Source organism: Lutjanus erythropterus, chromosome 11 (genome assembly GCF_056507025.1).
Source record: "Lutjanus erythropterus isolate fLutEry1 chromosome 11, fLutEry1.hap2, whole genome shotgun sequence".
Taxonomy (NCBI): domain Eukaryota; kingdom Metazoa; phylum Chordata; class Actinopteri; order Lutjaniformes; family Lutjanidae; genus Lutjanus; species Lutjanus erythropterus.
The window spans coordinates 12,718,425-12,741,631 of NC_139327.1; the positions used below are offsets into that span (position 1 = coordinate 12,718,425).

General features: G+C 38.5%; 1 protein-coding gene across 2 annotated transcripts in view; it reads right to left on the minus strand.

The window, feature by feature from the left end:
* gabra3 (gamma-aminobutyric acid type A receptor subunit alpha3) overlaps positions 1 to 23,207 on the minus strand; it is a 130,102-nt gene that overhangs the window by 84,349 nt on the left and 22,546 nt on the right. For both annotated transcript variants that reach the window (XM_084730844.1, XM_084730845.1), the window contains exon 2: positions 550 to 656. In XM_084730844.1, the coding sequence (XP_084586970.1) occupies positions 550 to 635 (86 nt within the window). In that variant the 5' untranslated portion in view covers positions 636 to 656. The remainder of the gene's footprint in view (positions 1 to 549; positions 657 to 23,207) is intronic.

Consider the following 23,207-nt stretch of genomic DNA (forward strand, 5'->3'; position numbering starts at 1 on the left):
TCGAGATGAGAGGATGAGCTCACTATATGTTTGCTCTTTTTTTGGGCCTAAATTAGGACAAGGTGGCATGGGGTCTATTTTAAACCTCGTCCAAAAGTGTGAAAGTCACATTGTTGTTCAGAAAGTCCTTGAGTGCAAAAAATATCCACAGAGGGTGCAGGTGAAATAAAAACTAATATTCTTTCCTTCATCATGCAAAGCTAAAGGTTTTCTTAGGCAGTCCTGTAGATAGAGGTCTGGTTATTTCATTTGCCAAACTGACAGTCACAGCTGAGACCTTCTCACTGTTTAATAATAAAAAGAAATTCTTGCTTTTTCGCTGCTTATAAAACAGATTAAATTTTGTCTCTAATGCTTTTGGTTAGATTACAATGTCTGCTGCAGCAGTGAGACTGATTAATGCAGGTATAATACAAAACACTTCACCGGGACATCAACAGGAGAGACGGAGCCGGGGGAGAATGAAATGGGTTGAGAGGAAGGAAAGCACTAAATATCAAACAGAAGAAGGGGGAGGCCGACAGGTGGGATGCAGTGTGTCGTTTGTACCTGGCTTCTGGAAGGAGGTTGAGGAGCAGGACGAAGATCCACAAGGCCAGGTCCAGTGATTTAGGCGTCCAAAGTGCAGCAGCCATATCAGTTTAAACAGGAGACTCCTGGAGAAATGACAGCGGAAGAAAGAAGGAGATGATTTCAGCTCGAGGCTAAGAGCTCATAAGTGACTTGGGAAAACAATATAAAAATGTTTATAGCTTAGAGGGTTAGTGGGGTTGTATGAGGTACTCACTGCTTCTCAGTGCATTACCTACCGATGGGAAACTGCTGTTATATAAACCAAATCTGTCTAAAGACACTAGACTCCATTTGCAAGATCAGCCATTTTTTTCTCACACAGCACAGGAGTTGCTGGTCTGCCGCTGCCTAAATCTGATAGTTTGTTTGTGTAACCATGTGACTTTGGTGATAGATAGTTCAGATTCACCAAAGTCACGCAATAACACAATAACAGTCAGAACGAGGCAGCGGTAGACCAACAGCTACCATGATCTATGAGGTAAAATGATTGATTGAGTTTGGTTTGTGTGGAAAGAGAGTGATATTTAGCTTACAACTAAAAAGGCTGTAAAGCGGTGAAAATATTCTAAATATACTGTACACTTAAACTGATAATTTTTTTAGGTGAACCTTGTTTAAGTGGCTACTTTTAAAACTCCAAAGTCACACAGTAACACAAACTAACTGATTAATCAAGATAGCAGGAGAACAACAACCCTATTTCAAATGGCTAAAAATACCTTGTGCTGCTGACCCTGTCCACTGCTGTGGACAGGGTCAGCAGCACAAGGTATTTTTAGTGCTTATCTTCAGTGCTAGTAGTCCTCTCTGCTTCTCCCAACTGGGGGAGTAAAGACCACCTTCTACTGTAGGTAGAACTAGTACTTCATACAACACCCACTTCAGAAAATCCAAACTATCCCCTTAACAGGTACTTACAGGTGATGGACATCAAATGATCAACAAATTGATTTCTAATAATTCACTCAAGCTTCAATAACAACATGCTGTCCTGCTCAACCCTCCTGCTCTTGACTGGTTTATATTTTTGATTTCAGTGATTTATGATTCTGTTTGGTCTTAAACAGATACGCTGACATTTTTATACTTAACAGCGTGTTGCTGTCAAACATTGTCACATTGTGAGACTTTTTTATGAAAGAACATAAATCAAAAAGTGTTTATAAAGTTTATGAGATTCAGAAAAGGGAGGCAATATATTGCAAGTGATGAGAGGAGACAGGTTGACAGTGTATGTTTAGTGTGGAAAATCACTAATATGATCTGTGCTGCATGCTTTTTTGATGTCCTGAACACACACATCATCGTCTGTACTTAACCGTACAACCAAGACACCTAAAGCTTCATTTATATGTATCACTCTTCACATGTAGCTACATCACCTTGTGCGTCAGACGAGAGCTCACTGGTGGTGCAGTATGAGAATACACAGCTGTTTCCCTCTCTCCTACACATCAGTGAGCACTGGACTTTAAATGCTTTCCGACAATAATTAGCTTGGGTAATGATATTTGCCGCCACGCTGTTTGGCACACCTGTCTGGAGGAAACGGTCTCTCCTCCGACTCTCTAGCTGCTGATCCAAAACACACCTGGTTAACGTGGCTGGTTACACAACTCAGAATCAACAGTCAAACAACGGATCTCCTATTAGGTGAGACATCGGATCTAATTATTATTTGGCTTTATTATCTGGTTCCAGGGTGCAGCCAAAATATTAAGATGCTTGAGACTCTCAGCAGACACAGAGCTGACGTCTGTGCCTGGTTCTCATTCAGTTACGGTGGTAATATCTGTTTGATGGAGTGCAAAATGAACTTTTTGGTGGATCTGACAAAAAAAAAAAAAAGAAATACTTAGCAAAAGATTTTTCAACAGGTTAAAACTGCATAAGATACAGTGTCAATAGATATAAATTAGCTGCGGCAAAGTGTGAATTCTCCATTGTGGTACTCAGCTGGTGCTGGTAATCAAACCTACCTAGCTAGACAGAGTAAGTGTAACCATAGCAACGGTGGACAGTGAGGCTCAATCAAAGAATTGCAATACACTTATTGACTGTCATACATGGCTACTGACTGCATTTATTCCTGACAGTACTGTGACAGTATTTAAGTAAAACTTGTGTAAACTGGCTCAACTCTACTGCAGATTGTCCCTCGAAGCAGGGGGAGGTGATCATCATAGTGACGCTATTCCTGCAGTCGGGAAACAACACACACTCAGGAGCTCTGCATTACTTTTGAGAAGCTGTAGCTTTTATTCACTGACAAACTCAGACCTACACTGTACACTGGCTGTCAGACCAACAACTTCGCTGCACATTTCCCATCACTCTGTGCACCTCCCTCTCTCGCGCTCGCTCAGCTGTTACACACTCTACGCTAATCTGATCTGCAGGTTTGCTGGCTCACCGGGACCAAACCCAGAATACTCCCAAACAGTGGCAGAGGCATTTTTGTTTCTTTTACTAGTTTGTAACTTTATTTCCCAGACACTGACACCATGTTTTTCAGGTCAGCTGCACTGCTCTGTCCACCAGTAGAGATATAATTAATGATTTATATAATGTTAATCAAAGATTTGTACATAGCTCACTTTTTAATGGTACATAAAGATACTAAATGTTTACATTTTCACATTAAATTCTTCATGTTTTCTTTATTTATGCTTTGCCACCTTTATTTATTTATTTATTTTTTTCTTTTTTGGTTAAAAGAATTGTACTAGATATGGTTTTTAGAAAGTAGGGATGAGTTTATTGCACTTTCTTTTCTCTACATCTAGGGGAGGGTTGTTTTTGTTGGTTCTGACCTGCCACGGGACTACAGATGTGAATTAGCTTAAAGCTATAATCTGGTACAGTACATCAAATGGTGACATTTGTGTTTGAAACTGTGCGTGGTCCATTTTAAAAAAATAAAGCCACAGAGGGCTGGTTCTAAAAAGTAAAGCATAAAGTACAGCCCCTCTCCCTACGCCAATAATTTTTGTACAGTGCCTAAATTATCCATACCTTTAACTACCATCACAGATGTGAGCCTAAATAATTAAATCTACCTCAAAGTGAATACATTAAATAATAAATATCCACCTAAATATTCCCCAACCAAATTAAACTGAATCTATACAGTGTAATTACGGCTACATTCATTTGTACATTCATGATGAGTGCTCATGTCTGTCATCTAATCATGAGAGATGACGTTCATAAGCTCCACTTAACTCAATTTAACTAAACACTACCAGGATAACACATAACGTAAAAAGCCCGGAATAAACACATTATACAGCAGTACATGGTTTCTTTCCTTTACTGGTAGAATAATTATTGGTAATTATTACAGCGAGGTTGCAGTCTGGCAATTTTCAGCGAGATTAACTGGCCTCTCATTAAAAATACATGTGCTTATAAATTGGCGTGCCTGTTATTGAATGCAGCCTGAAATCACGAGGAAAACGAGGGAAAGGAAATGAGTGAGGGTAGTGCAGTTACACGGCCACTCGAGCATCCACACGTGTAGCATCTGTGTCGTACTTAAAAGGCTTTCATTGTGCCTTTGTGAGATCCACCCCTCCTACCCCGCCTTTTTATTGCCACCGTACAGAGAGGAGATCAAACGCTGTGCAGTGGGGGAATCAGTGTTGTCTGCGTTACTGTAGAACACTGATCATTACAGGAGGAGTAAACAAATGAATGGATGTAAAGATACACTTCGGGTTAGTGCTCAAGTACAAAGAGGACTGCACTAATAATGCTACGATCTGGTGACCGTACTCCTGAGCCACGCTTGCGATGGCTCTGAGGTGAAACCACTTTAAATGGATCTTTCTTTGTATTGATTGTAGCTGAGCACCGAGCTAAGTCCAGATCCACATCTAATAAGTCTTTACACCGGCAGACAGAGAACTCTGAATAACCAACCAATTATTTTAAAATGTCTTACATGTGTGAGCTGATGATTTCTTGGCAGTTTGTAACCCATATTATTGAGTATTTTGAGATGAGCTAGCGGTAGAAACTTGGATGTCACTGATTATGGTATTTTGGATCATTGCAAGCAACTGTGCACCAGTATAAACAGCTGGCTGCACGTTCTTTAAAACTGCAATGAACAATAGTTTTATAAGGAGGTATAATCAATAAATACGCTCCATCACTTACAGCAACTGGCCAAGCTTATAGAAATTGTAAATCAACAATAAGTTATTCTATTAACTTTAAGAAATAAATAATGTATGAAATATGTTGACAATTTCAATCAATGCGCTCATGGGTGATGTGACACTGACATTCTGCTTCATAAATACAAGAACCATGAGGTGTTATTGATCCAAAGATATTTACAGGCATCGTTGTTAACCTGTGACCGAGCTTCCATCCATCCATCAATTTTCTCCCATCATTCTTTGGCTGAGAAATACTACAGAAGTCAAGATAGTTCAGTGGAGTAAAATGTGTCATCTGAATGTTTCTAAAACCAGGCAAACAAGTAAGCCAGGCATTCTTAGCTATAATCTGAACATGTGAGAATCCAGGTTGTTACTTCTGCCAAGGAGATTATGTTTTCTCTGCCGTGTGTTTGTCTGTTTGTCCGTTTGTCTGTTTGTCTGCAGGATTACAGAAAAACTACCGGCCTGATTTTCATGAAACTTGGTGGAGGGGTGTAGTATGCGCCAAGATAGAACCTGCTAAATTTTGGAGTTGATCTGAATCAAGGGGCGGATGCACAAATCATTTTTCACTTTCATCAACACTGCAAGACAGAGCATTCAACCTTGGTGGAATAAATGCTGTGCTTAAAGTTCAGTAGATAGTTGTTAAGTTCAATAATGACAAAACATGATGGCTTCAAATCACAGTCCACATTCACTAGAACCAGTAATCCTCTGGTTTGAGCCTCTACATGTAGTTGCCAAAGCTTCCTACATTTTCATGGGAGAATCAGTATTGTAACGCCACAACTGACCTTCTCTAAGTCCCACCCCTTTTTGGTCTGGGCTCCAATAAAAGTTGAGCTGCTTGGTATCCGGTGATACCTCGGTCGGCTTTGTTATATCCTGTTTCCTCTCCTAAGGTTATGTGCTAGGCTCGTCTATGTTAAAAAGAAAAGCAAATTTTGAAGTTGAATAAAAGATTATGCTGGAAACCTGTAAAAGGAACATATTATAATATTATCTTAAGTTAGCTAATGTCAGTGAAAAGCTAGCTAGATAACAATTGACGTTGATTAGCTATCTATTTAGTTATTGTTTTGCTAGCATTAGCTATCAGATGCGACTAGCTAGATAACGACTGTTGTAACGTAGATTAACTAGTCAGTGATGTAGTGTTTTGCTAACATTGGATAAATTGAGATGTGACTACATATATGTTGCTTTTAAATGTCCCACAGCAACATCTTTTAACCCTTGTAATAATGCCTTCCTCTCAAACTTAAGACTATGGAAATGTAAATACACACATCATGCAACTAATTCTACTCTTACTGCCATCCAAATGAGAATTGTCAACAGTAAACTCCATAAGAGATAACAAAAAAACTTGACTTCATGCTTGTTGAGAACAAGTAATAATATTGACCATGAATTTTCATGTTTGCTTATCAATAAAGACTAGTGCCCTTGTCAGAGATCTGCTCTCTGAGTGTCCTTGTAGTTCTACAGGAATTCAACCAAAACTGACTTACTTGAGTAGCCACTTTAAAAACAAAACTGTGAATGTAGCCAATTAAACTGAGTAAGGTTCATGCAAATGAGTTGAAATGTTATTCATAATTTCAGCCCTCATCTCCCTTTCAACAAATGTCAGGCTCAAGGGCAGGCCGACTCCCAGACTGTGTCAAATTAAACCGATCTTGTGTATCTTGACGAACGCTGGTAAACATAAAACTGCAGACAGCGGAGCTCCTCGCTTTTTGGCACATATCATATTAGGCTTCAGTCTTTCCGACCTCTTCCTTTTTTTCCCCCTCTCTTTCTTTCCCTTTCTCTCTGTACATTTAGCAAACCGAGTTTATGTTAAAACTAATTCTGGTCCGTTATCCATTAAAGATTTTATGTTCCCCATAAAATCTACAGGATGCCCTCTGGAGCCAGAGGTATCATTTCCTTGTCTTATAATGTCTGTCTGAAAATTGCAATGCTAATTTCCTGACATATATTGCCACCTATTCAAGTCACTTCCACTCACTTGGGGATCATCGCTGCGTATGTGTCATCTTTAAGACTCTAAATGTCCTGGATGAATAAATCTTTAGAAAATACATTGATCCCTCTGTGCCTTGAGGTTCAGTCAGTGTAGTTTCATCACTGGTAGTCATTATAGTTTGAAGTAGCTGAAAGGAAGGATGAGCTCTCGTTAAAGAGACGCAGCACAGATAGTGGTAGACTCTGATAATGTGTTCAGTAAACAAAAACAGTGACAATAAAGATTTCATTATTCTCATTATTCACTTCATAAACTCCATCATCTACAGTCTTTGAAATAAAGTTTGTAAAATAAGTTTTTCCTGGAGGGCTGAGGTTCTACCCAAAACCATTTTTTTTGATCAAGGGTTCTTTATACATGTTCCATTTAGAACTCTTTTCACTCAAAGAACCCATTTTGAAAGAAAGATTTCTTCAAGGATTGTTGAAGTCCTTGAAGAACTTTTTTTTTTCAAGGGTTCTCTGTACCATAATATTAAAGAGCTCTAGGTAGAACCCACTGGGTGGGTTATACATAAACCCTTGTAGTATAAAAAGTACTCTGTAGAACCCACTGGGTGTGTTCTAGATAAAATTATTGGAATATAAAAGGTTATCTGGAGAACCCACTTTGTTCTAGATAAAACCCTTGGAATGTAAGTGATACTTGGTAGAACTCTCTTGGGTGTTCTAGATAAAACTCTTGGAATATAAAATGACTCTTGGTAGAACCCCCTGGGAGGGCTCTAGATAAAACACTTGGAATATAAAAAGATTCTCTCTAGAACTCCTTGGGTGGGTTCTAGATGAAACCCTTGGAAAATAAAAATGTGCTATGTAGAACCCATTGGGTGTGTTCTAAATGTAATCCTTGGAATATAAAAGGTTCTCTGTAGAACCCACTGTGTTCTAGATCCTTGGAATATAAAAATGTTCTCAGTAGAACCCCCCTTGGAGGGTTCTTGTTAGCACCCTTAGAAGGTGGAATGGTTCTGGATAGAACCCCCAGAGAGTGTTCTGGGTGGAACCATTACACCGTTCACAGATGGTTTTGGGTATAACCCTTTAAGTTGGGTTCTAGGTAGAACTTCCTGAAATGGTTCAAAATTGAACCGTAATAAATGGTTCTACCAGGTACAAAAAGTGGTTCTCCTGTGGGGACAAAGCAGAGAACGCTTTGGTTCTAGTTAGCACTTTTATTTCTCAGAGTGTATCCTATAGGATCTGTTGTGTTTATTCGGTTCATGTCTCTGCACCTCAACACCAATTAGAGCTGCAGTGAAAAGCATCCAGAAAGCTCACCAGACAGCACTCTTACAAGTGTCAACAAATCCTTTCTATATGAAGACAAACAGGCTTTAAAAGACTGGCTGCCGGCCGCTGTCTACAATTCTGCACCCGATTTACCAATACCTGTCATGCAAATGAGGGGCTCAGCGGTCCCTGGGGCTCAGATTGAGCTTGAAACAGAGAATATGAAGGGAGGGAAGAAAGACATGGTGCTTTTGTTGGCAAATTAAAAATAGCTTGCCTAAGGTGACAGTACAGCTAAAGCACTCTCCATTTCCCTCTCTTTTAACATTTGTTTTCAATTCTACTGTCAGATTATTTATTTTATTTTCAAGGGGGAAAAAAGGCATATGCAGTGAGCAATGTAATCACATTTGACAGAATTAAAAGGCTATAAATGACTTTGATGCAAATTAGCTTAATAATCTGACTGGACGACTGAAGTGAAGTGATTTGTTGAACAATAAAGATAATAAGTGGTGAAATAAGAAGAGGCAGGGCCTGGTTTTTCTCCTAGAAGGATGTCAGTTGGGGACAATTTGGTTTTTCATTTATTTTTATAGTCTGGCTGTCATTCATGACCTAAAGGGAAGTGAAATTCAAACTGTAATATTAGAAAGTTCATGGTCTGTTTTCTATGCAAATAAATTCCCCTGGTGCAGTAACTGCGCAGGATGTCAAGGAACAGCGAACATCCCCCCAAAAAAAAACTGTGGACCTCATCAGCCAATAAACACTGTCGGCTGCAGTAATTGTTGAATTTAGGACACAGCTCTATAGCCATGTAATCCGAGTGGCTGTTAAACTAAAAATAGCACTAAATCCTGTCACATTTGGTTTGATGTGACGGTCGTGCACTGAACATCTACCACTGATCTTTGTGGTCTATAATTTAAAACACATACGTGAGAAGAAATTCAAACTGCACCCAGTGTTGTTTGAAATACTGGTGGGAAGCAATTGATTGTATTCAGTATATCAGTGAGTCAGTCATTTCTGCACTAACATGACTTGAGTACAGTAGTTTTCTGATGTCATATTGAAGCAGATAATAAGAATTAGAAGCTTGATTGTTTATCACAAGCTAATTAGGGCCTATTAATTGTGCCAAAAACAGATTTAAAGCAGGGTAGATAAAAACAGAAGAAAAGACAAAAGGTACTGAGGATCAATACATTTTCCGAGCGTCTGCCTCTGCTTAATTGGAACAGAACAGTCAGCAAATAACAACACTAACTAATGCTGGTGTTGAGTTAGAAAATACCTTGTAGGTCAGACATTCCCAACTAGGGATAAAAATGTTATGGGTGACTGCTGAAATCATGGAAATACACAGAGAGCTGGATACAACAGTGGAGGCAGGCCTCTGTTCGTTCCAATGAGAGCTGCTTACTGGTGCATGAAGCCAACCTCCGTGTCGGAGCTTCTGTATATGCTCCTGCATTGTACATCCCATAAAGCAAGCGCGCTATAGACTTCCTTTGGCCAAGCACCTAACTTCTGGTTTAGCCTTAACAGTGACACGAGTCATTTCACAGGGGTTGTGATGCTCAAAAAATGTACTGTTTTACAGCTGCTTCTTTCACAATGTAAGCTTATGGGAGAAAAGTCTTCTTGGGCAGCAGTGCATCGTGGGACAATGTTATTACATGGTTTGGCCACTGTGTCAACGTGGTTTTAAAGCCTGGTGCTCTTCCTGGGGGCTTGGTTAAAACAGTTAGCTAATGGATAAATGGCTGAATAGATAGCCTAGCTAAAAGTAATGGTTAACATTTTCAATACTTAGCTAAAGGTAATAGATAAACAGTGGAAATAGTTAGCAAGGTTAAAGTAATTAGCTATGAGTGATAACTAATAGTTGGTATAGTTAGCTAAAAATAATGGATTTAATCAGGTGAAATTTTTAGCTAAAAGTAACGAATAAGAGTGGAAATAATTAACTAAAAGTAATGGATTTATAGCTAAAAGTAATGAATTATGGGCGGTACAAACTTAACTAAAAACATGTAAGAATTGGCAGTATTTTTCAATTTAATTATTAGTGTTAAATAACATCTACTTCAAAATTAATTCAAATGTTGTAACATGCATTGTTTGACAAAACAGGTTGTGAACCACAGCTGTAGATGGCACTCTGCACAGTGAACACAGGTGGATCTAATGAGTGAGGACAGTTTCTCTCTCTTCTCTCTTTTGAGACTGTGGGCACGAGCGTTATTATGATCATTAGGCCTCATCACTGCCAAATGATCAATGTATTGGGGCTGCCAGGCAAAACTGTTTCCACTGGGGCCCGTCACGATTGTGTTACGCTGGTGATAATTTGTCAAGATTTCGGTTTTGTTCCTCACAGACATGTAATGAGAGAGTACAGCGGATCCATTATGAACACCGCACCACATGACAATGAGCCTCTGTTGTTGTTTTTAGGGCAGAAGAAAGATAAATTCCACGCTGTCATTTTCATTTGGCTGTGCCAAGGTTTGTCTGACTAATGTTCAGTAGAAGAATACTGTTCACAGGTGCCGAAAGCAACTATAAAACTGTAGAATAAAACAGCCCGAGTGGCCCTGATTGTCCAGTTTAATCCAAGCTAAATATATTTAATCTCCTCTGAATTTAGGGTGAAGTGTCTTGATAAATGTTTCTATTAGTGCTCAACTTGGCAGCACTCTAAAGAATATAGTCCCTCGCTTGCTGTTTCGCCAAGATCCACTTCGACAAAGCTGACTGTACATTTACAGAGGTGGAAAAACAGTGTGACATCCTAAAACGCACAAGACTCCTCTATTAGCATAAAGAAATTAATAAAAAAAAAAACATACCAGATGGAGTTATTTTTACACAGATAGATTTAGACTTTTCATACTGCGTGCGTAAATTTACATGACAGTGGAGAGAAATCTGGGTTCCAAAATGAGGCCAAACTGGTTAAAAGTAAAACACTGTCACAGCTCTTAAACATTTGTGAGCTGATGTTCAGAGGGAGTTCAGACCTTTTTCGAAAAAATAAATGTAAACTGCGTGAACGTGGTGTGGCTTGTGACAATACAGTGCATGTGACAGTGAATGTGACTTGATACTTGACAAGGCAAGGCTTTCAGGGGCTTAAGCTCTCGTCAGGGCTGTGCAACAGCAGACCAGAGACGACGAGCGATAAAACAATAACAGAAACAGCCGAGAAGTGCAGATTCCTGTAAGTACTCGCAGGTAGTGTAATGTTTAAACCCGCCGACGTGTTGCCTCGGCTTCTATAAAATCATGATTGCTCGCTGCTGCGGGGAATGGCCTCGTATAAGACGGCTGCCTGGCCTGTATTATCTATCTCAACCCATTATTCCTTCCCCCTTTTCACATGTAAAGGTGAGGCTGGGTTGTGAGATGGAACCAGCGGTCTCGTCTGTGTCTGAATAAAGCCGATTTGGCTCGATTCAATATTGCTATAAGCCATCAACTGTTCTCACCTGTCAGATTGCTAATAGGTGAGATCTATAATGCTTACTCAGTTGGGCATGTTTACATACACCGAGCACAGCTGGGTAATTCTCTATAGATAGTGCTGAATCTACAGTATTTGATATCCATTTGTCAAATCTGTAAAGTATACAATATAAAAATGACTGGAGTCTGATACCAACAGACCTCAACAGGGTTGACACAATAACCACTGATTAAAAAAGACCATATTTTATAAGGAGCATACCATTTTTCACAATTTATTTTCCATTACAGGTCATAATCAGTTATTCTTAAAGGTTCATTGTGTAAGATTTACAGGGATTTATTGGCAGAATATGGCAGAAATGAAATGTTATATTCATAAGTATGTTTTCATTAGTGTATTATCACCTAAAGTAAGAATTGTTGTGGTTTTGTTACCGCAGAGTGAACAGTTCAGGATTTCCCCTCATTGTTCCCTCATTAATCCCTCAATGATTAATCCCTCAAGGATTAATATGTAAATATATTCTTTATTGACTTGTAAAATTAATTTTAAAATTGACAAACATTGTATGTGTAATTCATGGCATAATTAAAATGGGTTAAAAAAAAAAAAAAGCTTAGTCTCTTGCCTTTGACAACTATACATATCTTTTCTGAAAAAGGTCCCATGTGTGACACTGCGTTCACATTTTAGCTTAGCTTAGCTTAGCTTCCTCAGTACAGTTCTGTCTAACTTTGTTTCAAACTTCAGAGGCTGAACACAGCTTGCCTGAGTTATGGGCATGTGGTGCGTAAAAGAATACCTTTTTAAAACTAGCACAGGGATGTATGTCTGTTTTCAAAGACATTTTAAAAATACATCCGCCAAAAAAGCAAAGTCCCCAGATGCTTAGGCCTAAAGGCTCAGTGGTCCACCAGGCTTGCAATACGCTGGGGAAAAACCCTTCCATTTAAATCTACAGAGGGCGCAGGTCCTCTTACACCATGGTGCACTGTTATGTCACAACAGTAGCCCAGAATAGACAAACCAAACACTGGGTCTAGATACAACCTTTTGAATTTTTTACAAGTTTCGCAGCCACTGTTGGTTATCCTACATGGTTGGCACATGGTGAGGCGAGGTGTTTTCAATCAGCAAGATAACCACTAGATGCCACTAAATTCTGTGCACTGGTCCTTTAAATCAATTCCAATGTGATGAATGTAACTGAGAAACTTTCCATGCCGAAATCACACATTATTATTATTATACATGTACTGTAATATGGCAATTGTCCCTGCAATAACATTCATTACACTGCTAAGAGGAAGGGATCTAATCAGATAAATAGAATAATCATGTAAATCAGTGTGACTTTTACAATTAGAGCCACAGAGCACCAAACTCCTGCAGATCTGCATACAAGTCACTACAGCCGTAATTAAAAAAGAAAAAAAAAAAAACTGGAAGGCAGCTGTTCAGCCAGGGACAGGGTGTCTGCCTCGTAGGTGAAATCTGTCAGAGTTCATCAAGGATTCCTGGTGCAGAGCAATACCTTCTCTAGCACTCACCACCTGTGCTCATGTATTACCTCAGGCCTTGTTACTCTGTTTGCAGCTCAATGCCTGCACGACTCAGATTGCAGACCTTCACTGTTGATGCCTCACATTCTGTTAGTCTTTTTACTGACTAAGTTGATATTGGTTTACATTTACATTTCAGAAACAAGTATTTCGCATAATAGGAGCAGGGTAAATAGGCCAAATACTGTATGAATAATAAATATAAGAAATATAAGACCTCTTATTTATGCTGTAGTTGAGGGTGCAATTTCTATATGTGGGAATGGAAAAAAAAATTTGTGATTAGAGGAAAAAAAAACGGCATCAGGCTCAGCTCATGCAGTTTCAACATCATTAAAGAAACAGAAGAAAAAAAAAAAAACAGAAAACGAACAATAACATCATTAGCAGTGGTTCTAGGGCTAAGATACATTGTAAGCTTCAGGACCAAGGGCAAGAAAAATAAGTCACTGTTTGCTCAAGACAAAAGGATGAGAAGAAAAAATAATAAAATAAATAAATAAATAAAATGACAACACAATTAATGTTGCATACTGTAAGTGTTCAGTTGTCCTGGGTTTAAATTCAGCTGTATTACACACAGAAATTCCACTGTTTCCATACAATTGTCTTGGTAAAATACATAAATCAAGTTTAAAAGATGTTTTGACTCATTTATTTTCTTCTGACATACTGTACACATATATATAATATTATAGCATGTGTTTTGTGCTATTTTTCTGGGAAACATAACATCCATCTTCTCTTACACAAAAACTGTATGCTCATTATTTTTTAGACTGTTGAGTACATTTAGGACAGAACACTTGAGGAGTAATGTATTGCATGTTACTTGATTATGTAATTAGGATTAAATAAAGATAGACAGACTGTATCCCATTACAGTTACAGAAAATAAAGATGTAATGAGGTTACAGATATATTTAGTCAAACTGGGAATTATTAGCAGGATTACAATTTTAAAATAAAAAAAACACTGCTCTGTCCGACTGAAACAAGCGTCCTCTTACAGTCAGTCCATTATCATGGCCTCTAGTGAAAAAAATGCTTCACTGGGTGGAAATTTCAACATTATAACTGCTAATATTACACAAACCAACTGCTAATGTAAGCTACATACACCAGCTGCTAACATTAGTTATACAGACAAACCACTAACATTATAAACACAGACCAACTGCTAATGTTACCTACACAGAAATCCAGTTAGCTAACCTTTCCACACTACTACTGAAAAACTATTTTGTCACTGTAGGTGGTGATGCTGATGACTGGGATGTAATAAAGGATATTTAGTTGTTTATAATTGCTATTAATCTAAACGTGCATGCAGACATAACAAAAGAAGGAACAGTAGGACTTTTTCAATTTTCAGCATATTTGGTATTGAGGTAATCCAAAAGTAATGGAAACTAATCAAGTTACATTACTTTACCATTGTGATAACTGTATTATGTTACTAACTATGTTTTGCAACAGGTAATTAGTAACTGTATTGCAATATAGTTTTAAAGTAACCCAGTACATATCTTAAAAATATCAAATTCACTTTTATTAATTTACTACAACAGCAAGCCATAAATTGAACGCGTTGACTATGATGAAAGAATAAACTAAAAATAAACTAAAAAGAAGATACATCCACTCAACTGTGATGCTTTCTGCAATTCCCTTCCTGCACCATCAGCGCAAATAAAGTCTAAGCAAGAAAATGGATGTCAAATAGAACGTTTGTGAAGGGCTTAACCAGACAAGATTCCTTCAAAGCTGATAGCATTACATGGCCAGCAGAGCAGGGCCCCACATGGAGGGGAAATTAATATCTCTGTTCAGACAGTGACAAGTTCTGCATCTCTTCAATGGATTATGATTACAGCTGGAACAAAGTCTTTGCCCATTAGGAGGGGTAACCAAGCTGGCTTACAAAGAAAAGACATAGGCACCAGAAGGAAGGGATTGAGAAGTGAAATGTATCAATTTATAGTGACGCTGCATATTATAGCATTAATGGTGGATTTCCATTAAGCTGGAGACACAACTGTTATCAGAACATGTGAGGCTGTGCTGTTTACACATATTATATCAAAGCACCAATTTAGAATGATCCCTATCACAACAGCGATGGTGGTTAGTCGATCTTACGGCGGCTAAAAACGTGACGGCCTTCAGATGGAAATCACAGCACACATTGTCCAAGCGAAATGTTTGCCGTCATTATTGGATGGATGTAGTATCACTTGAATGAATCTAAAACCCACATTGAGTCCAGGAAGCTGCATTGATGAAGATCAGATCATGTCTAATCACCTACTTGAGCTCCTTCTGGGGAAGAGTGGAAGGAATATGGTGCTGGGAGAATGAGGGGCTCGGTGTTAGGCGTGGGAAATCTTATGATTTTACATTGAAATTGTGAGCTAAGGCTTCTGCATCTACTTTTCAGGCGAAAAGTAACCAATAGAGTGATGTAGCCAACTACACAGTTGTGCTGACTGGATGAATTACTTCACACAGCTCTGGGGTGACATATTGTGCACAATGCAACTGAGTTGTGAGTACTTGAAAAGTGCTGTATTATGATTGTTATCTTTTGGCTGGGTTTTAATCACCATGTTAAAACCTGTGTAATACCTTTAATGCAATAATCTGTTTTAATGAAGTAGATACAGAAATTCATAGGCTATGTACAGCATTTCAAAATTAAGAAAACGGAGAGCAATTTAAATCTTGAGTCAGGATTACAATCAGATAGATGTTGCTGTTATGTTTTTTTGGGCCAGATCGTACACCCCTAGGTGGATGTGTGGGTGGTGGGAGACATGGTGAACTCAAAGTATTTGCTTTGTTGCATAACTGTTTCTTTTTACTTTGTATCTTTAGTTTTTCATTTTATATTGAGTTGTATTTTTATACTGGTAGTTAGCATGCAGTATATGTATACTGTATGTCTGCGAGTACTGATTTGTGTGCTTGGTACCCCCCTATATGAGCTGTAAACAACACTGGAAGTGGGACATTATGCACTGGGGAGGATGCATCAGTGGTAGGACTGTATCTGTTTGTAGGTGACCAAAAGAGGAAAATATCTAAGGAGCTGTGTCATCGACCCATGTTTCTTTTGTTTCAAGATACAGAACAATAAAATCAATATATCACAAAAAGGCACTGCTTGTTTTAGAATAAAAATTCTAGGAGAAATATAGTATATATAGCATCTTTGTTCTTCACCTCATTTCTTGCAAAATTTATAACTGATCAAACTCCCAGTTTTATTAACTCACATCTGTGATTGTTAACATTTCTGCATCCATAAAAACTTTCTATTTACAGTGGAAGATCGTGCATTAATAGTCAGTTATCACTCAGTGCAGCAAAGGAAAGTAAATCAGAAAAAAAAAGATTACTATCTTTTAGATGAACATAAGAGGATTTTGGAGTTAGATTGCATTTCATATGACAGTGACTCTCAAGTTATACAGAAGCTGCATCACAAGCCTTTGTTCCTTGAGGCGGAACATAGTGTGACTTCTTTCTAGTTGCCTGCATGGACACATATGTTTAGCAAATCGTTTCACAGAGACATTGACATGGCTCAGTTGTGAGCAGGGAATGGTATTGCGGGTCAGAACAGAAGCCTACTGCTGTGAGGTTGCTATGGGAATACAAATGATTGTGGCACGGAAAGGCATTCAATGGATACAACATGCAATACTGTGCCAGTGGAGGAAGAACATGGTAATCTGATGTGGACATTATGGTGCTCTAGATACACTGAAAAGAGTAGACCAAGTATGAGATATATATTGTATGTACGTATGAGACACCACAGTACTCTTATGAACTTGAACCAGCAGATGAAAATGAACAGTGAGGTGCCAAACTGGACCCTGTGCAAAAACCACATTATCCCTTCAGGGTTTGTCAAAATCAGGCCGGTGGTGTCTAAGTTATCACCTGACAAATCCCATTTGAAGTGATGATGCACCCCACTAATTGGCCCCGGGGCTGCCTGCATTATTCATGGCTAACAGCAGGTTTCACTTGTTTGCATGGCAGTAATTGTTATATGATTAACTTGCTGATTGCTCACTTGATTCATGTTCTAAACCACTTTTAGCTACCTCACTGGTGCGTGATTGTTGGCACTGTTCAGTTTTTGAGGTGCTTGTCGGGCTGCTTTGGCCCAGGAGGGATGGCTGGCTCCATAAAACTCCTTATTGAGATGGAGTTCTACTATGAGAGTAAAATGCATAAAAACAACTCTCATTGACTTGAATTTTGATTGCAGTCAATAATGTTAAGCTTCGGAGCTGTCTCAGTGTCTGGAATTTCATGTGTTTAGGGTCAAGCCCACTTGGCCTTAGGTATTGTCAATTTTTTTGAGGGCACAAAGGCCAAATGCCAGGAGAGCAAGGCCATCAAATAAAGCAATGATTTTAAGTCCACAGAAATAATGAATTTAACTTAAAAGCATAATCTGCAACATTATAAGAAACAATAAAGACTCATATAAACATACTCCCTTCCAGTGACTTATCACCCACTAGAAGTGTGTGATGATGGCCGTCTCTGCAGAAAGTCTGTCCTCTGCCTGTATTTCCTTATTTTTTCATTATTTTGTTGTGCTCAGGACACTAAGGACCAACTCAAATTGTCAGTATTTGATGTCCTGGCATCTTTCTGGTATATTTATGAACAGCTCATAAAAATTCTATTAATTTTTTTTCCAATAATTTGTTAATGTCAAGTATGAGGACACTGGACATCAATCAGAGGTCTACATAATGACATCATCTTACTAAATAGTGTGCGATATATGAGATAGTATCTCCAAATAATGAAAAACTTTCTCAAAATAGTAATTAAGTAACTAATAATGACAAAGTTTCTCATTATTTTAGCATACTAACTCATTTTTTTGAGATAATAAGTCATTATTTTGAGAAAGTTTCATGTTTAGATGACTTACAAGTTCTTCTGGTCTTCCATAGAAAGAGACACTGCATGGACAGCAGCACAATGAAAATACAGACATTTCATAGCAGAGACAAGTGTATATAGCTTGGATCTGGCCATTATATCACTGTTAACAGGGTCTTCAGTCTGCGGTGTAAACCACAGAATTCTAAAGGAATATTACGGGTCATGGTCAGCATTTCTGTCCATAGTCATATGCTCTCTTTCTCATGCTCATCCTGAGTGTTCTGTCAGTTTTCTACCGGTTCCTGCCAGGCTCTAAATCTAACCCACCTCTGGTTATGTGCGCAGAATTTCACTTAATGTTGTCCAGTCAGAACCTCAACAACAAAATATACTGCTGTCTTAAAACTATATTGACAGGAAGGACGCAGAGAAGACGGTAGCGAAATCAGCTGGGGCAATGCAGGCGAATCATTAAGGCCACTGTGGCTGTGGGGCATAGCATTGTTTGAGGGGCATAAGACCAAACTGAAGGAGCACGATTGCCATGACCGCCATGAAATTCCTACCCTGCTCAACCTACACCCAACACTTGGCTCTCTGAAATGGAAAATTTTAATGCAGAAAAACTTGCAAAAAGAAATCTCACATAAAATAGAAGCATTTTATATTAATATCCATCTTTAGGACCAAAAATAAATCAGGAATATGCTAACAAGTAATCAAAATGATCATAATAAATCATTTAAAACTCATGATGACATTATGTTCTAAGACTAATTAAGCAGAAAGACATTTATGGAGGGAAAACATATCCATCACTTGACTACGAACAAACTGGTGTCCGCTATCCGAGACGCTGAGTCACAGCTCCATCAAATTTGTCTCCCAAAGGAACACTGGCTTCACGCCAGGAAGCAATAAATAATGAACAAGGACTCATTTTGTACAGATAGGTTACCTTTTTGTTCATTTTTTATGTTTAGTATCCCATAAAGTATATTGCTAACAAGACGTTTGAAGACGAACCCAGAAGCAACAGCAGCTCCGCTATTTAAACCTTCACACTGTCTAGTTTTGTTAATGAGCTGAACCCTCCATGTCACATTGGGGTTTTTAGGCACTTTGAAAAATACTTTTTCCAACTGCTTCTTCGAACTACATCTTATACTAATGAACCATTAATTTAATGTACTGTTTAAGGACACCTCTCCAACGTCAGAGGTCTCCGATCGTTTTCTTCTTCATAGCCATCAGGCTTTGCTAATTGGTGAAGGACTGAGTGACACTGCCTCGATGGTCCAGAAAGGTAAAAAACAGTACATACCAGTGGAATTCACAAGGCCCATTAGCACTGAATGCAGCTCGAGTTATATTGCCACACAGGAAAGATTAAATGCATCACCAGCATCTTTAATTGTTGGTCCATTAACCTAGTTCACCCTGACTTAAATCACCGCTTTTTAGGTCATGGAGTGAGTTTGAAAAATGTAACAGCATTAATACTGCACTACAACAGTCCATTCACAAGACTGGCAGATAGTCTTGCAAAGTCATCAGAGAAACAGGGCAAGAAACGTGAAGAGGGCACATGGCCAACCATCTGTCTGCCTTCATCTTGTCTGTTAAGTCGTGTGGTTTCACTAGGATTTAAGACACACCAGTGCAAGAACATGAGATGGGCTGTTTAATCTCCGATGGGACATTGCCATCAATCTAATGCTCCTCATATCACATCGTATCAGTACTGTAACAAAGATGGTCTGTGCATGAACATGTCAGGTATTCCCAAGACCTTTATTCACTGTCCCTTCTTGTACATCACTTTAGCCATGCTAGCGGTCTGGCCTTAGGCATAGCAATCTCAGCCGGTCAGTCAACCAGTTTGCAACAGACTCTCATTAACTACTTGCTGTATAGCCAAGGATTTTTGCAGACATTCCTGATCCCCAAAGGATGAAACCTACTGATTTTGGAAATTCCTGTCTTTTCCTGTAGTGCACCAGCAGGTCCAAGTCTTCACTTATCCGGTGGAATACCTCAGCATCTGTTAGATGGACTGGCAGTAGTGCATTTGTGGTTTTCAGTGAAATATCTCGACAACTATTGGACGGATTGCTACAAAAAGTGGTACAGACATTCATGTCTGCCTCAGGATGAATTTTCATTACTTTGGTCATCCCTTGACTTTTCCTCTAGAGCAGGGCTTCCCTTGCTTTTTCAGTTGCCCAAAAGAGAAATTGGATCTCCCCAGGACCCAAATTTAAAAAAGAAAAAACATTAATGGCCATAACATCTAGACTTATTAACTGACAAAGAACACAACAAAGAATGAATTTAAAATCCATATGAAAGGTATTTATTTCAAGAAAAAAATCTAATTTGCTGAGTGTGAAATTGTACATACAGTTGAAATTGTATGAACAGCTTAATGTGGTAACTTTAACAAGGCAAACAGGAAACAGGTTCCATACTGAAATATGGTACTGATGGCCCACATTTCCATTCATGCCCAGACTAAATAGTTTATTAAGTTAGCTGTTGCTTTTTCCAAAATACAGGTGACTTTTTATTAGCATTGCACCATGTTCTGTTCAAAACATGGTGGTTTATGTTAGTAGCCTAATTGTCATTTTTGTGCTGTAACCAGTAGTAAGGTGGCTGATACATTTCTTGATCCCAGCTATATTTTGTTACTGTGTTTTAAAGACTGTGCGTCCCGTGTTGGATGTCACTCAAGAGTTGGCATCACTGAGAGCTACTTTCTGTCTCTCATTCCATGCTGTCTGTCACGATGAGGGTAAATGCTGTGTGCATTTTACCCAGATGAGCCTCCATTTGTCAGAGCCCGGCACAAAGACTACAACAAAGGAGGGAGACACGACACAGGTGGTGGCCAAAAAGAAGTGATTTATTTAAACAAAAAGCATAAGCAAAGCAAGCAAAGGTGAATCAGTGAATCAGCAGTGTGGGGCATGGATAGGTGTGTGACTGTGTATGATGAGGAAAACAATGTAAACTTCATGGTGATGTCATGCTGTGGAGGGGGGATGAGTCCCCAAAGAGAGCAAGACAAAGAAGCAGGGACACATAGTGCCCTTGTGGAGGGGTTGTCAAATCTGCCAATTGGCAATCCAATAAAGTCACATCTGGGACCCATTTTGGGTTTCACCCCTATGTTTGGGAAACGCTGAGAATCATCCTTGATTCAAAAATTTCAGCATCTGCATCTTCGGTATGACTGTATATTCTTAGTCTTGAAGTGTTTTGAAGAAGGCTGCCATTCATTGTCGCCCATAAGTATCTAGTTAATATAAGAACTTAGTGATATTGCAAAAGGTGTTAAAGGATAAATGTGTCTAAACATGTTAGTGTCATGAAATCAGAACAGAAACCCCTGGTGCCATGATCATTCAAGCAACGACACTGGCCCAAATGACTCCTTGAAATATTTAACAACCTGCCACTTTAATCCTGCTAAAGTTAAAGTAGAGCTACAGTACAGCTGAACTGAGCACATCCTGAATTTTGATTTAATTATCAAATTAGTCATGAACAATATTTGTTGAATTGTTCGTTGGCCAAACACTGACTTGTACCTCAACATAAATGTTGACTATTGTGATCGGCTGTGGCGTGCACATTAGAAAACCAATTTAGAACAACTGACCACAATAATTTACACAAAACAACCTGCTTATTTTTTTTGCAAGAGCCTTTATACAAGATCACTGGATAGATTACCTGGTGTACAGTAAGAGTGCGACTCTCAAGTGGCTTGATCAGTAGCTATCGATCACACTAACAGGCTTGGTATTCATGGGCAGGGTGGCGATTCAGTGTAAGTAGAAGCTATAGTCATTACTAACGTGAACGACAGCTATATAGCCCAACTGTAATTGGAATGCAAGGTTTCACTCTCAGGTAATAGCCATACAAAGAGCAGCAGAGTTCAGCACACGCACTAGACTGGCCCAACAGCATAATTTAAACCATAAATCAAACATCCATGCTGCGGTTCACCTTGAAGCTCTATAGGCTTGCCTTTGCCACTTAGCAGGAAACTGTGTGGAATGTGTGTTCTTGTTTTCGTATGCCGTCTAAACAAGGATATACTGTAAGGGTTCAAGGATGTGAAATATAACAACATGAACTATCAGGTGCAACTCTAAGATGAATGGAGGGGGTTTCAAAGTGACAAGCTTGTTTCACTTTAGTTTATTCTGATCTGTTGCTACAAGAAAATGCAGTTTTGGATGAAGTATGACATAGGATTTTCAGTTTATTTTCTTTTTTCTTTTTGAATTCTCTTTATCTAGACTCAATTAAAATGTTGCTAAATTTAACCGTTATAAACATCTACTCCCCCTCAAACATTTTCAATGATTTCTTACGACTCAAACAGACTAATACTAATTTGCTCAGAGAACATTCAGTATTAATTTAAACTGTAACATGTAAATTAATGTGAAATTGTCAAACAGTAACACAAGTTACAGGCTGGAATAGGAGAAACTTTCAAAGGAGGACACCACAGCTGTATCACTGTTGTCAGAGAAGCAAGTATTTAAACATTTTATATATTTTTTTATAGTTAATGTAGTGCTGATTTCTCCTTTAATAATCAATATTTATTTTTGGTATCATCTTCCATCTCACATTAAACATTTTAGTTAGATTCCTCATGCTGTGATTTATTTTATAGATTTGGTTAATTGTGTCCTTCCATTGGCTTAGTTGTGGTACCTCTGGTTTGAATCAGTTTTTTGTTATTTGTTTAAGTGCTGCTTCTCTTAAAATTCTAAAAAAAAGATATTTATCAGATTACTGAGAAAAATGCCTGTGGTTTATTTTCAGATGTGTCAGTTGTCATGAAAAATCTGCCCTCCTGAATGTGAGACGAGTGCATCAGAGGGCAGCACGACTTCAAGAAAAGTGAAAAACTCCAGACTGAAACGATGTTTTAAATAAAAATAAAATAAACCAACGGTGAGTTGAGTTCCACTTTATCAGTTTTGTAAATTACCCTTGGAGATTTCATGTGCATTTGCAAAAATAAGCAATATATTTTAAACTTGGAATGAAATTCAAAGATTTGTGCTGAAATACAGCATAATCTAACACTTCCAACAGGTTATTCAGTGTCATATGTGTTATCGTTAATGTCCATATATTGAACAAATTCTGTCATTTGACTGAATTTAAAATAGGCAATTCATATTCTAACTT